Source organism: Thunnus thynnus, chromosome 1 (genome assembly GCF_963924715.1).
Source record: "Thunnus thynnus chromosome 1, fThuThy2.1, whole genome shotgun sequence".
In the NCBI taxonomy this organism is placed as follows: Eukaryota; Metazoa; Chordata; class Actinopteri; order Scombriformes; family Scombridae; genus Thunnus; species Thunnus thynnus.
This window is the reverse complement of record NC_089517.1, coordinates 21,781,200-21,795,829: the sequence shown is the minus strand read 5'-3', so window position 1 is coordinate 21,795,829 and position 14,630 is coordinate 21,781,200. Positions and strand designations below refer to the sequence as shown.

General features: G+C 39.4%; 2 protein-coding genes across 4 annotated transcripts; one reads left to right on the top strand and one right to left on the bottom strand.

Moving 5' to 3' along the window:
• The first annotated feature begins 27 nt into the window (after positions 1-27).
• Positions 28-3,866, top strand: foxf1 (forkhead box F1). The gene is made up of 2 exons (XM_067590935.1): positions 28-1,321; positions 2,709-3,866. The coding sequence occupies exons 1-2, from the start codon at positions 343-345 to the stop codon at positions 2,873-2,875; spliced, it is 1,146 nt and encodes a 381-aa protein (XP_067447036.1). The 5' UTR covers positions 28-342; the 3' UTR covers positions 2,876-3,866.
• A 3,606-nt stretch (positions 3,867-7,472) lies between these two features.
• Positions 7,473-13,885, bottom strand: mthfsd (methenyltetrahydrofolate synthetase domain containing). 3 transcript variants are annotated; one of them, XM_067590901.1, is made up of 9 exons: positions 13,721-13,885; positions 13,497-13,600; positions 12,633-12,698; positions 12,407-12,520; positions 11,908-12,021; positions 11,696-11,786; positions 10,315-10,427; positions 9,814-9,939; positions 7,473-8,398 (listed from the first exon to the last, which is right to left on the bottom strand). In XM_067590901.1, the coding sequence occupies exons 1-9, from the start codon at positions 13,746-13,748 to the stop codon at positions 7,652-7,654; spliced, it is 1,503 nt and encodes a 500-aa protein (XP_067447002.1). In that variant the 5' UTR covers positions 13,749-13,885; the 3' UTR covers positions 7,473-7,651. The 3 variants fall into 3 exon arrangements, with proteins under 3 accessions (XP_067447002.1, XP_067447014.1, XP_067447025.1); XM_067590913.1 differs by lacking the exon at positions 12,407-12,520 and having other exon boundaries at positions 12,585-12,698; positions 13,721-13,884; XM_067590924.1 differs by lacking the exon at positions 12,633-12,698 and having other exon boundaries at positions 13,721-13,884.
• Positions 13,886-14,630: the final 745 nt, after the last annotated feature.

Sequence of the window (14,630 nt, the reverse complement as noted above, 5' to 3'; positions counted from 1 at the left end):
CTGATGGCAACAGATAAGTAAAAAGTGAGCTCCTCGGACGCACGACAACACACCAACTGAAGTGGAAAGCGGCTCCTGTTCTGCTCCTCATCCCATTTCGGACGCTGCGTACAAGGCGACCCGGCTTCACACTGCTGCAGGACTCAATCAGAAGGAAGAAGTCAAGAGTTAGGACTGTCTCGCCTTTGGCTTGTGCGTTAAGTTTGCCGACAGAAATAACGGGTAATTTTTTTTTGGCTCTTTTATGTCAGTGAGTTACTATCGTCCCTTGTACTAGTCTTTATAGGTGGAAAGGTGGAAAGCAACATTTTTATTTGCCATTACGAAGACTAAATTTAACTAATGACGGCAGAGGTCCAGCAGCCCCCAGCGCAGACTCCTGCCCAGAGCAGCCCGATGTCTGCTCCGGAGAAGCCGCACGGACAGACGGCGGTGATGGAAACCGCCTCATCCACTACGAAAACCAAAAAGACAAACGCAGGGATCCGTCGACCAGAGAAACCCCCTTATTCATACATAGCTCTGATAGTCATGGCTATCCAGAGCTCTCCAACGAAGCGCCTGACGCTCAGTGAAATATACCAGTTCCTGCAGAGCCGCTTCCCGTTTTTCAGGGGTTCATACCAGGGATGGAAGAACTCCGTGCGTCACAACTTGTCCCTGAACGAGTGCTTCATCAAGCTGCCCAAGGGCCTCGGCCGGCCAGGGAAGGGCCATTACTGGACTATCGACCCAGCTAGTGAGTTCATGTTTGAGGAAGGCTCCTTCAGAAGGAGACCCAGAGGTTTCAGGCGCAAGTGCCAGGCGCTGAAGCCCATGTACAGCATGATGAACGGCTTGGGATTCAACCACATCCCCGAGTCCTACAACTTCCAGGGGAGCGGCGGGGGTCTATCCTGTCCGCCCAACAGCTTGTCTCTGGACAGTGGGATTGGGATGATGAATGGACACTTGGCAGGTAACATGGAGGGGATGGGTCTGTCCGGGCACTCCATGTCACACTTGTCGGCCAACAGTGGACATTCCTACATGGGAAGTTGTACAGGATCCACTGGGGGTGATTATCCCCACCACGACAATTCCGCATCCCCTCTGCTCGCCAGCGGGGGAGTAATGGAACCTCACCCCGTCTACTCGAGTCCAGCCTCGGCGTGGGCTCCGGCCCCCTCGGCCTCGCTGAATAACGGTGCATCCTACATAAAGCAGCAGCCTCTGTCTCCTTGCAATCCGGGAGCCAACCCGCTGCAGCCGAGTTTGCCCACGCATTCACTAGACCAACCTTACCTGCACCAGAACGGCCACAGTACCACAGATTTACAAGGTAGGCTCAATACTTTACAAAACTGTAACATGTTGAGTAAAACTGCACTAGTAGAAAAAGTGAAATCAGAGGGGGGGAAATATCATACAAGAATATTTACAACATTTAATTATCAGAAGATCTAAACTATGTTTTCTACGGGCTCACGTTTAGTGGTTGACAGGTTTTATGGATTAATGCCAAGCGTGGGCCTAATGGAAATACTGAGCAGCCTCAGAGTAGCTACATAACCTTATTTGAATTATGATGCTGTCACTAAACACATGCTTATCTCTCTTTTACGAAACGGAAGAAGAATTCAAATGTTGGCTATTGGTGAAAATGATGCAACTAAAAGAAACCACGTAGCATATTTTCTCCCACGAATATTCAGCTTCGTCACAGCCCTGCTCTCAATTAAATTGAAAACAATGCGCCAAATGAAACCAAGATATCAGGGGTATTAAACTCGCACGAGTTCAGGGTCTGAAAGTGGTAAAGGGAGGCACGAGAGGACGCGTCTGCCGGGACAGTTTAGAGCCGTGCCAATCTCAGGGCAAGAAAAAAAAAACAGAAAAAAAAAAACAGAAAAACAAGAGCGGTTATGGCCAGCATGCCTGCCTTGCCCCGAGGCCCTGAGTCCTCCGGGACTGGCGTGCAAGAGGGCCACTGTCAATTAGCCCTGCAAGCCCGCCTCCCATTTTGACTATCTTAATCGTGCTTGCTAAATGGACTTCAGGTCTATGAGGAATACACGCATCCATTCGAGTTAGTAGAGCAGAGTGAAGCGCTATATCCGGCCCCTAGAATTTAATTTATCTTAAAGTTTGGTAAATTATAAAACTCAATTTTCCAGAAAATGTTTGTTGTAGGGGCCTCATGCTACAAAAATATGCTGCAGGTGTGAGGAAAACAAGAGCATCAGAACTATTTATTTAATTGTATTTTTTTAAACTATTATTATTATTATTATTTATTATTATTATGTATTATTATTATTATCGTCAATATTATGATGATGATTATTATTATTATTGTTATTATTATAATTATTATTGTTATTATTATTAGTTGTAGTAGTAGTAGTACATGTTCAGGTGTATTTTAGGACGACTGTTATTACGCATGGACCCAAAAAATCAAACCAAAGTCAAGACTATGGCTGCTTTAAGAGGAAATGGAAATATAAATCATATTAAAACATATGTAATATATATTAAATATTTAAACATATATGATATTTAAAGCATTTAAATTTGTTTATTAAATCACCACACAACAATCGTAGATTTCATAAATGAAAAAATAGGGCCATATTTATTGCTGAATTTCTTTATGTCCTCCATCCTGCCTGTATATGACACAACCGACTTTAACTCTAGCTATATTTTTTCATACCTTGTTGCAGGTACTATTCCTCGGTACCATTCCCAGTCTCCCAGCATGTGTGACCGAAAGGAGTTCGTCTTCTCGTTCAACGCCATGACGTCCTCGGCGATGCACTCACCGAGCAGCGGCTCATACTACCACCACCAACAGGTCTCCTACCAGGACATCAAGCCCTGCGTCATGTGATGCCACCGCGGAACAAGCTGCAGGCAAGAGGACGCTGTCACAGACTTGAGCCGATTGAACTGAAATGCAATGAGAACAAAATAAGTAAATAAATAACCACTGAGAGACATGAAGGCTTGCCGCGGCCCTGGAGAGCGCTCACTGCTTCAAGTAGACCGGACTACTTCTATACTGTTTTACGCACGGAGACTGACAGGCCAATCACAAAGCAACCACATAATAATAATATATAATAATACAAACTTTTTTCATGCCGTCAACATCGACCAGCGGGGTAAAGACTGGGTGTATGAAACCCTGCTGCTGTTTGGTACTTAGTCCTGCAGAGCGGATGACTACCACTTCACACTTTTGTTAATGTTTATTCTTCTTGTTAATGTAGGCCAATGTAAAAATGCACACTTCCATTTTCTCCGTCTGAAGTTTTTTCTTTTCTTTGACAAATTAGACTGAGGCTCTTTTTTTTTTTTTTTTTGGACTTACATACCAGCGTTGATTTTTGAATTGAACAATTATGGACATTACATATATATGTCCATATATACTGTATAAAAATGATGAAGGCACTTTTTGAATAGCCTATAAGCGCAACTTGTTTATTTATTCATTAGGCCTACATATTTTAATTTCAGGCGAATTGGCCAAGGAGGTATATGCTTTATTGGCAATATTTGTCAGATCGCTTATTATTTGTTTTAAAATGAAATTTTAGGATATATTATAAGCACTGTTATGTCGTTTGTGTTAGATATGTAGACCATTAATTTCAGCACTGTATACTTATATATTGTTAGGAAATTTAGGGTCCATCAGTGAGGGCTATAGGCTATCACAACAAGTCATTTGTAAGAAATAAAATATATCTGTTGGGCTGTTGAAGCCTAAATCCTCAAAAAAAAGAGAGACCTATTTCATTTTCATCACACACTCATCATTTCTGGTAAAATATTTGGGAAACTACAAACAAATAAGCCACCAAAACTTTTTTTTTTTTTTTTTAATTTTAAGTCGGTAATAATTACTACTCAGTCATGTGTACTTTTTCCTGAAACATCAGGATGTTTTCAACAACAACAGGATTTTGAACAGTTGCTTAGTTACTGCCTAATTGTACAGGCTTGCAATTACGTAATTAATTACTTAATCAAATTGATCAAACTGAAACGGTGGGTGAAGTGAGTTCACTTGGGTTTGATATACTAAATGTCTGGTGATACTGAAGCCAAACAAAAAGCTCAACGCGCACATAAGGTCCACAGTATTACTACCACAGTATTACTACCACAGTATTACTACCACAGTATCTTACAGTAATATCATAGTGGTGTCTTAGTTGAGGCCAGACTATGATCATTTACCCAACCAGTCTGTTGTTTTCGCTACAGGTCTACAGGTCATGCCTGATAAATTGGCATTAAATGGACAAATACGATTTTCTATGAAACAACGATTAATTGATATCAATTTAAAATAAATGATTTTAAAAGTCAGTCGCCGCCCACCCTCTATAAGAGTGTGCGCAGAATGAAAACAAATCAAAGGCAGAGATCTCACACGCGTTTGGCTACATTGTGAAACCTGCAGCATTATCACTGCTCTGTAAGATTAACATTTTTTTTTTGTCCTAATAAGCATTTTGTCCAAAGCGTATTTCTGCACAATATAGTAGGTGGATATAAAATAAGCGGTGCTGGACAAAATTAATATTTAACCTCTGACATGCATACACATTTGACAATCTAAAGTAGTAAAAATATTACAAAATTTAAGCTTAAATCTTGTAAAGAAGAGAGAAAAGGTTTTCGATAAATGGGTTTGAGATTAAAGTGTGTTGTAGCTTTGTTTCTCCTCTTGAAGTCTCTCTTACAAAAGACATCTTGATCTCAATGAGCCATGAGACTACTTGATTAAATGAAGACCATAATAAAAAAATACAGAATTATCAAACTCAACATGTGTAGAGGCACAGTGGAATACGTGCCACTAGTTATAGCAAAAATACTGACATAAAAGGCACATCAGCCAATTTTCCTTAATGATCTATATTGGAATCTTTATTACTAATTGATTGTGGCAGTTGCAAGATTCACAATTTTGTGTTTTTATCAGCTTCCTAAATGGCAGAATATACTATAGCCTACTGTAAAAGGCTACAGAAAATTATATTAATTTGCACAAATAAGAAAAAAGTAATTTGTCTTAGAGGATTTGAAATTCTTTCAGTTTCAGGGTATAGTTTCGAAAGTAAAACCAGGGGTTCCTACTGTAGAAAAACACGCCAGCAGTTTGTGTTGTCAGCATCAAATGATTCACTCAGAATAATCACTGTGCTTCTGATCATAAATGACAAAATATTTAGTTAAGTAACCAAACTGTAATTCAAAATGTGCTCTCCTTAATTCTATTTTGTATGTCATGCCGTTGAGGCTTGTGCGCATACATACATACATACATCTGTACATCAGTCTGTAACATGGTGTGTTTAGATATTTGTGTAGCTTTGCAATCTCGCAACATGACCACTGACTGAACTCCAGAGAAATGAGCATGCCATCGAGCACAGGGGTAGCAAGCTCAACAGCAGTGGATCCACGCATTAACAAACTGATGACATTTGCCGAGCTTCAGTGCTCTGGCAGGGCTGAGGGAGTGAGACAGGGCTCCACAGCTGTTCCCTCGCCAGGCCTGGATGACAGCTCCATAAAAAGCCTGAAGCCTGCTCTGTGCAGACAGACATGCTGTGTGCTTGTTTCTTAACACAAGCAAGACTTCAAGGAAAACAGGACACTTCTTTGGCACTGCAGCCTGACATGAGAGTAAGTTACCAGGTAATGCCTGTGTAGAAACACAGAAACATTAAGTGGGGAGGGGGGCGTACAGGTTATTAAGATACAGGTTATTGGGTGCTGAAGTGTGGATAAGTGGAGCGCATGTGTATGATGTGATGTGGTATTTCTGTATGGTTAACTCATCAGTTTGGGTTAAGTTTAAATACCACTGCAGATAGTCACTTTCATAACAAGGCAACACTACTAATGTTGCCCTCCCTGAAATATGTGTGAGGAAAATTGAGAAAACAGTAGCTGGATGCATAATCGATTCATTTTACTCAAAATCTATTGTGTAGAAGTTATGGCAAGTCAAAGTTTAAAAATCAATCTTCACTTAGTGTATATTACATCTATAAGTGTGTGAGATGCATCATCCCTCTGAGTTTTGTGAAAATCCTACCAGTGGTCTGAGATATCTTGTTGAACTTTTAACATAACTTTAACCACTGAATCTGTTTTTATTTGTAAGGACAGTTTGATGAGTAACAGCTTTTCTGTCAACTGAAGTTGAAGTGTATGAGTTGGATTTTCAAAGTTTGCAACTTCAGTTCCAAAAGCACAATCAGTGTAAATTCTTAAATGCTGCAAAACAATGTGAAGATGGATCATTCCTGAAATATCTGCCAGAAACAAAGTAACATACTGCACACATTTGTCGAAAAAGAAGAAACTGAACCAGTTCAGTCAAACGCTTTAGTAGAGAATGTTATAATGCATTACAAACAGATGCTTTAACACTAGAGCAGTTCACTCAGGCATGGTAACGTCGCTCATTTGCTGAATGGTGAGGCTGGCATCATACTTGAACCTGAACTAACGAACAACAGAATGCCATGAATAAGTCATTTTAATCAATAAGAGTACAATATTAGTGTTTAAAGATGCAATGTCTATTTCTAAAATATATTTCTAAAAGGAGCATAGCTTCAACAAGGTTTAACAAACAAAAGAATACTGTAATACATTCTGCATCTCTAGATCCAAATCTTTATCAAAATGCACTGACAGACAATCATGCTGATATTTGGAGAATGCTTAAATTGGAGGAATTGTACAAGTAGGAATTTAACAAATTTTCAACTAAGTCAGACTCACACACAGCCTCTTAATTGTGGCAATTTAAATGCATCATGCTGCTGTAGTCTGTAATCAAATTGCCATTAAATTTAGCTAATTTGTTTATATATCTTATAAATTTGGTTGAAACTGCATCTTATGAAAACTTGATAAGATATCAGTTCAATAATTATGGCAATATTGTCAAACAGGCCACTCATATTTGACAATTTGGAAAAGTTGCATAAAATCGATAAAAGGATTCTTTGCAGAAAAAAACCCAAAACAAATGAAAAACAACAACAACAAACCAAAAAAAGGAAAATGGATACGTACATGTTGGACCAAGGCATTTTGAACTTGAACACCTCGCAGTTCAGGAGTTTTATAAATGGCCACATGGCGGCGTTATCTGCACCAAAAACTAACCAGTTTTTCTTTGGCCCATGGCCTTTGTAAAATGTTTTTGAGATAAGCATCTAGCAGACAAATACAGCTGAACACATAACTTTTTTTGGAGGAGGTTAAAATGATTGCTGGCTGTGGAAATAAAATGTGATGAACATTTTTAGTTTACTTAACACTCAAAGTTTAAAAAATAGACTGTAAATACTGTGTGGTTTGAAAGAGAAACAGAAACAACACTCAACTATTTCTAAGAATCACTCAAAAGGAAGGAATGAAGACTGAGGAACACTCAGGACACAGACCAGGAGATGTGTGCATACTTTATTTGTATTTTGTTACGCTCATTAGCATCAACTATCACTTTAGATGTCTGAGGTCCTTTTGTAATAAATCCAAATATATTAAAAAGAAGAAAAAAAAGTAAGGCATTCCAGGTTGTTCCACAAGTAACACTTCTTGGGACTTTTACTGCTTATTACTATTACTGCTCAGTCTTTTCATGGGTGTCATCCTTATTATCTGATGGTGCTATTTTAGATTTTGGAGCTGTTGAGGGTCTTGGTCTCCTATTAGACATACCAGACCTCTTGCCTCCCCGCTGACTCTTGGCCAGCTCAGCCTGCAGATTGTGATCATTCAGACAGAGACCCTGCAGAGCCTCCAGGGCCTGCTCTGCCGCCTGTGGGTCACTGTAGTCCAGGAAGGCCCTATGCTGAGCTCCCTGCCAGGTGAGCCTCAGTGGCACAGCCTCCCTCTCTCGTAGGGCCATTTTCAGCTCGCTAACACGCAGCCCGGCGGGGATTCCACCCAAGTAAACTGTGGTGACACTCTGAGGGAGCTTACGCTGAGACATAACTTCACCTCTACTCTCCTCTAGGCTCCTCTCCTGCATGTGCCTTTCACTTTTTCCTCTCTCACTGATTTCTCCCTCACTGCCTCCCCTGCCATCTCCTCTGCTTTCCTTCCTTACTCTAGCTGGGCGCTGTCTAGCTCTCTGTTCTGTCTCTGCCCTTTTATCCTGTTTGGAGTCCTGTTTGGATTCTCCCTCAGCATCCCGCTGTGTGTTCTGCCTCGGCCTCCGGCTGGTTTGCCTTTTGGGTTGACCAGACTGCAAAACAGGCTCTGCTGCAGCAGGCGCCGCCCCCAGTGTAACATCCTTTCCTGCCTGCTCCTCCAGAGCACGCAGCTTCTTCAGGATGGGGATCTTCTCCAGCTTTTCTGTGTCCAGCTGAGGACACAAAACTGGGCAATCTCAGTGAGACTGAAAGGGGAGGAGTATCACACACAGCAAACAAATAGCTCTGCTTTGAGCCAATGCAAGCGTACCTACGGATGAATTATGTTAATACCAAGGTGAAAGCTGACAAATTAATTGGTGTTAGTCCATCCTGCCAGAGCCCATGCTATAGTAATAAGTATCTTTATAGCGGCACGACATTTCACTTCCCAAGCAGTTAAAAATAAAGGCTGTTCTGTTGATTTGTTGGTACTTCAAGTGTCTTGGCAGCCTTTGATGCTAACCAGTCCTGTAAAGGATATACAGGGCTATTGTTTTTACAGTGGCCTGTTTGACCCGTCGTTCCCCTGCCCCTGCAGAGCCAAGCTGGCTGGGCAGAGGAGCCTTTGATGATCAGACATGGCCTTCCTGCCTGAGAGGTCACTGGGTCCTGTTTACTTATATGCGTGTCTTAAGGAACCCAGGGGTTACACACAAACTCTCCACACGTTAAGAAAAATGTCCCTATCGTGTCTAATCATAAACAAATTATCAGGTGGGGAAAAAAAGAACACAACATCTGCTAGAAGCAGTTTAAAGTCTGTACACACACATTTAAATGTAGGCAAAAAAAGTATATGGGCACAGTTTATTAATTTTTTTCTTTTTTCTTTTTCTGAAGAACAAAATATTTTGTTCAGTTCTCAGGATAAATCATCTCTGTACAAGCCTACTCTACAAGATTATATCTGATGTAGTTAAAGGGTCATAAAGATATGTAGCCCTTCATCAGCTTGGGTGTGCAAGAAGTAGGTTACAGCAAACACTTACATCATAGAAGGAGTGCAGTCTATAAACAAAATGGTCTGGTGTTTGTAACCAATGTTGGTTTAATTGGGATGACTTTTGTTTTACTGTTCAATGCAAAATTGTGTTAATCATAAATACATTTAACATTAAAATTTGACATTATGTTAAAAAGTAACAAAATTGCACGTTGTCCTATAGAAGAGTGAAGCTCTAATATTTTTGTGTAATGTAAATCTGAGTGCTGGTCTTATTATTTACATCACTTTTTACCTCATGCGCTGGTTAAGCAACAATTTGAACCATCATATCATGTATGCCAAATGCTTATTTCCTCATTCTGACATATATACGTATCATACGTACCTTCCTGCCTCTGGACTGTTTTTCTCATCAAGATTATGCAAATTCTAAAACAGATCAATTTTAAGAATAAAACATTAAATTGCTGAATCAATAATAGGTTGCCTTTACTAACTTTATTTTACGAAAATAGTTGCAGTGATGTTGCCCCACCACTTTCTCTTGTTTCAAATACACCTGAAACTTAACTGAAGTGTTACTATTTTGTGGATTTGCAGTGACAACACAGACAGCAAAGAAGAGTTCTTTTAATTTACCTTCGTCCAGATGATTCCCTGTGGCTTCGGGGATTGGCAATTTGTTTTAATAACTCTGGTAGGAGTGAGGACGTAGTCCACAGTCAGGTCATGACTTTCAATGAGCTCCTCTGGAATGTCTATCACCTGAAAGAAAAATACCTCAATTAGCAATGAAACAACTATTATTTGATGATGATTTAAAATCATTTTTAATAATTGATTAATAATTAATTTAATAATTGCTTTTAAAAGCAAAAAAATAGGTAGTGTGGTAGTTATAGCCTCTACATAATACGAGGATATGATTGTTGCTTTTCACAAGTGTAAATCGAAAGCCTTTTGGAATTTGACATTATTTTTGACATTTTACAGACTACGTGACATATAGCAGGCCTCACTTTTTACTGTGGTGTGTCAGATTATTATTTGAACAGTAATTTCAACTATACTGGTCAAGAAAGAGAGTAAATAACCCATTTCCATTAAAAAAACGTGGCTCTGATAAATAAATAAACTAACCTGGCAGTCATGGACAACAGTAACCACCACAGTAGACTCATTCACAGCTCCCATTGAGGCCATCATGCCATACTCCATGTCAGCAAAACCCTCTCCTTTTCCAATACGCAAGCCTGCAGGAGGAGGCAGAAGCCATGAGACATGAGAATATCTTTAAATGGTGGGTTTTTCATAGGAATATAACATAACAGATCCACTGTGTATACATCAGAAATAACTAACATTTGCACTACATTCAAGATTTTAAAAAATAGTGCAAAAACAGAGGATCTCAATCTCAAAAATTGAAAAAAAAAAAAAAACCTAAATTATAAACACACTGACTTACATGTTGAGGCTGTGGTTTCATTTCATAAAAATAACTTAATTGACTGTAGTCTGATGGGAACCTGGATGAACCCTGTACAACAAACGCTTTATGAAAACCATGTGGCTGTGTACACTTAGAGTCATTTGGACTTGTATGCATTATGGTAAGCATGTCAGTTTCACCGCAGCACTGCAACAGTTATCACAGGCGTTTGGAAAATGAGAATCAAAATGCATTGTGAGTGATGGGACAATTTACATGGAGGGCAGAACGCAGCAGAACCCACAGTGAGCGAAATGGATTTGATTACACACATCTGCCCCCCTTCTCATTTCTGTTCTTCTTCAAACCTCCCTGACAGGGTGTCCTGGTACCTCAGTGGGCTACAACATGTGCAATGATCACAGCACATTATTTTGTAAGACTCAAGGCCTTTGTCACATGACATGTTGTCTCTTTCTCCTGTAATTTTCCACAGCATATTAAACCTTTAAGGGATATCATTCCTAATCTTCAAAGTAACAAGTTAGCAGTGTCAGTATTAAATAAATTGACTTAGCCTTTGGTCACTGAAAGAGTCCAGCTTTTGCAAAACAAAATTAAATTCTTCCCCGATAGACAGCAATGTTTTTACACTGCACAATACACAAGTGTTGGATCCAATAACATACTGATGGTTTTGCTGTTTTAGAGCCTTACAAGTCATTAGTACTTGAATTAGAATAAATAAAGTGGAAGTTCTCTAAACCAGCAACAGCACAGCCCACACACGTAGCTTTAACTATTTATTTTTGGAGTGCTGAGTTTTTTTTAACTGGTTATATTAGATTTCATATGATTTGATATACTTTATTGTGCTTGTGAAAGAACTGGCCTTAGGCACCTCCCACCACTGATCTACTGTAATTATAAAACACCATAAAGCTCCAGAGATTCATAGATAAGTGATTAGGCATATGTTTAAACTAATTAATCACCTGTTAGTAGGGTACATTTGCAATATCTTAAGACTCCCAGTATTTAACAAAGCTGGACTGGTGAAGTGGTGGCACCTTGTGGGAAGTGTCTCACCTTTCTCTGACACTGCCACAGAGCCAACCACAACCAGGTCCACCTTCACTTTGGCGTCCAGGCCAACAGGCACACTGAACTCCTTCACACCCTGAAAGACGAAAGAGGAGAAAACAAACAAGGAAGAGGTTAAATGTTGGCTTTAAGTACGAATGGAAGGAAATTATGGGTGAAAATGTCTATGACAATATATGAAATCAGTAAGTTCAAACCTGAGAGGAAGAGCATATGCGTAGCTGTTCTTTGGTGGCCCCCTGGGGGGGAGTGATCTTATTGAAAAGACCAGTGCGAAGACGAGGAGTTGGGACCAATAAAGTTTTTCGTGCCTGTAAAGATCCAGAAATTATCCATCTGGCATTTGTAGTTAATTTAACATGGTTGCAGGTAAATATTGTATTGTAACAAAGTCAATGAGTGATGAAGAAAATAACATATTGTATCAATTTTAATTCAGCTTGTGAATGCACTGATATGTCTGAAATGTCAATTTATTCAGAAGTGAACCAGAGGTTGTAGAAACTCACAGTCTTCAGTAAAGTCTTAAAATCTCTTAAGATCTAATTCTTAAATCCTAAAATCTTAAGTATTGTGAATTGTTGTGTCTACATTTCTGACATTTTGAATTTCAAAATCAAGCCCTAGCTCACTTTGCCATAGTTACATGACATATAAGAGATATCCATTTGTGCTTTTTCCACAGTGCAGTGCTACCTGAAGCACCCCCAGCCGGGCACCCTCCAGAGGTTTATCAGGATCCACCTTCACCTCAGCTGTCTGGGTGAACACCTGCAGCTCAGACACCTTGGCACAGGCTGTGAAAGCACCCTGGTTGGAAAACAGAGGAGGGCACAAAAGGGTGTAGAAAGGGTTTTTTTCAGTACCAACTTACTTCCAATGTGATAAAGCGGGCCTGCTGCTGGGGTCTGTCTGGGTTTACTTTGACTGTCTGGCTGGAGTTGAACTCCTGTAGGACTGCAAGCCTGTCGCACGCTTGAATTGCACCCTGACCAGTAAATACACAGTAAAAGAGATGCAAGCAAGCACAAACAGAACATCAATTAATCTTTCAAAGTTCAAGAACATCAGCTAAAAGCTGCTATGCAAATCTGATGCCATCACTTTAGCAATGATTTTTCCTATACAGGCATAAACTTAGATGATTGGTATCTACAATTACATAAACATGTTCACTAACTTTCCTAACATAAACAACACATCACAGTAACTTGTACGAATGTAAAGGTTGCCCTCAGTGTCAGAAGAGACTGCCACAGTTTTCTATTTTTAAACTGCAAATGTCATACATATATTATTCTTCAAGATTGATTTGTTCTGGGGGATCCAAATGTAAAAAAGCTTTATAATTTTGCTTACTGTTAATGAAAGTGGATCCCTTTTACTAACAAGTCTTCCACATGCTGTACTGCACCTGTATACAAGTGATTTCACACCATATAAGCCCTGTAATTTTATAACTTTTTGCTATGAATACGTATTTATAATTTGGCTTATTATTATTATCTCTGTTCTGCATGTCTGTTTTCTTATCTTGTTTGTTCTCAGATTTGTCATAGAAATATTCCTGCCATTACTGTCCTGTCCTCCATAAAAAGGGAGTAAACCACTTATGGATAAAATGAATGAATAAAAAAGTAGACAAATGATAGAGACCAGAACAGCTTATGCAACCTTGTAACGACATTAGTTAACACAGTATGTTTAGAGTAAACAGTTAAGATGCAAATGCAAACTGAGAGGATTATACAATAGCTGCTTTTATAGTTAAATTGGTTTAACCTGCCTTGAAATTGGGGATTCTGTTGTGAACAGGCCTCGGGAAGTTGGCCAGATTGTTTTCTTCGATGTAGTCCCAAACTTTTTGACGAATGTCCCATTTTGTTGCTCCTGGTGAGACAAAACAGACCCAAAGTGAAGTAAGACAATATTAGCCTCTTTACAGCTGCTCCACATGGCCATGCGTCGAGATTCATTTTAGCTACAAACCGTCATGAACATTTAACCTACCTGGGTTTATTTTTAGAACAGGCTCCATTATGTTATCGGTGATACAAACTAGTCTCTTCTACAGCACTCGGCTTTAAACAGTAAAATTTTACACGTGAGCTCTGTAATATAATACTATGTGAACAGCTGCTTGTCAATGTTTATCATTTCTACGGCGAGCGTGGAGGGTCAAACTTTACAAAACGCGAAACCGCAAGTGACACCATTTGTACCAACCACACACGTACAGAAGTACACGTTTGAAGTACTTGTACTTTAAGTGAATATTAATTAGTTTTCTTAAACACATACTTTTAGGCTGCATGCATATTTTTCAGAAGTTAGTCCTTACTTGTTGCTAAATATTTGGACCAAGCTAACAGTACAAAACAGTAGCAGTCTATATATCTGGCCAATTTACAACATAAAAATCATGCAAGTTAACGCCTGTTTACCACAGAAACTACTGGATACAGAACTTTTACTTTCCTTAAGCACAGCTTGACCTGATAAGTTCAACTATATTCTTATATCAACATTCATTCGCATAAAAATGAAAAACAATGCATTTGTTAAAACACAAGCAGTACTTATTTACTGAAGCTGAAGCCAACTTATGATGGTCTTAAGATAGATAGTCTGTAACAGTCAAATCTGATAGCTTACAAGTCAAACTGGTTTAGCCAAGTGGCCAGGTGTTGGTGGGTGCAAGATTTTCTGTTCAGCTGAGGCAGCGCCAAGCAGCTATAGTGATGGGATGACATGTGAAGGACAAAGACAGAGTTGCCAAAGTGGTGTGTCGGCCAAAATCCTTCTATATCTGGGCATCCAGCCATTGAACTTTTTATATTTATATGAAGTTGTTATTTAGGCTTCTCAGTGACGACATCTCAGTGAAAGCAACATTAGAATCTGAATATTTGGATTAATA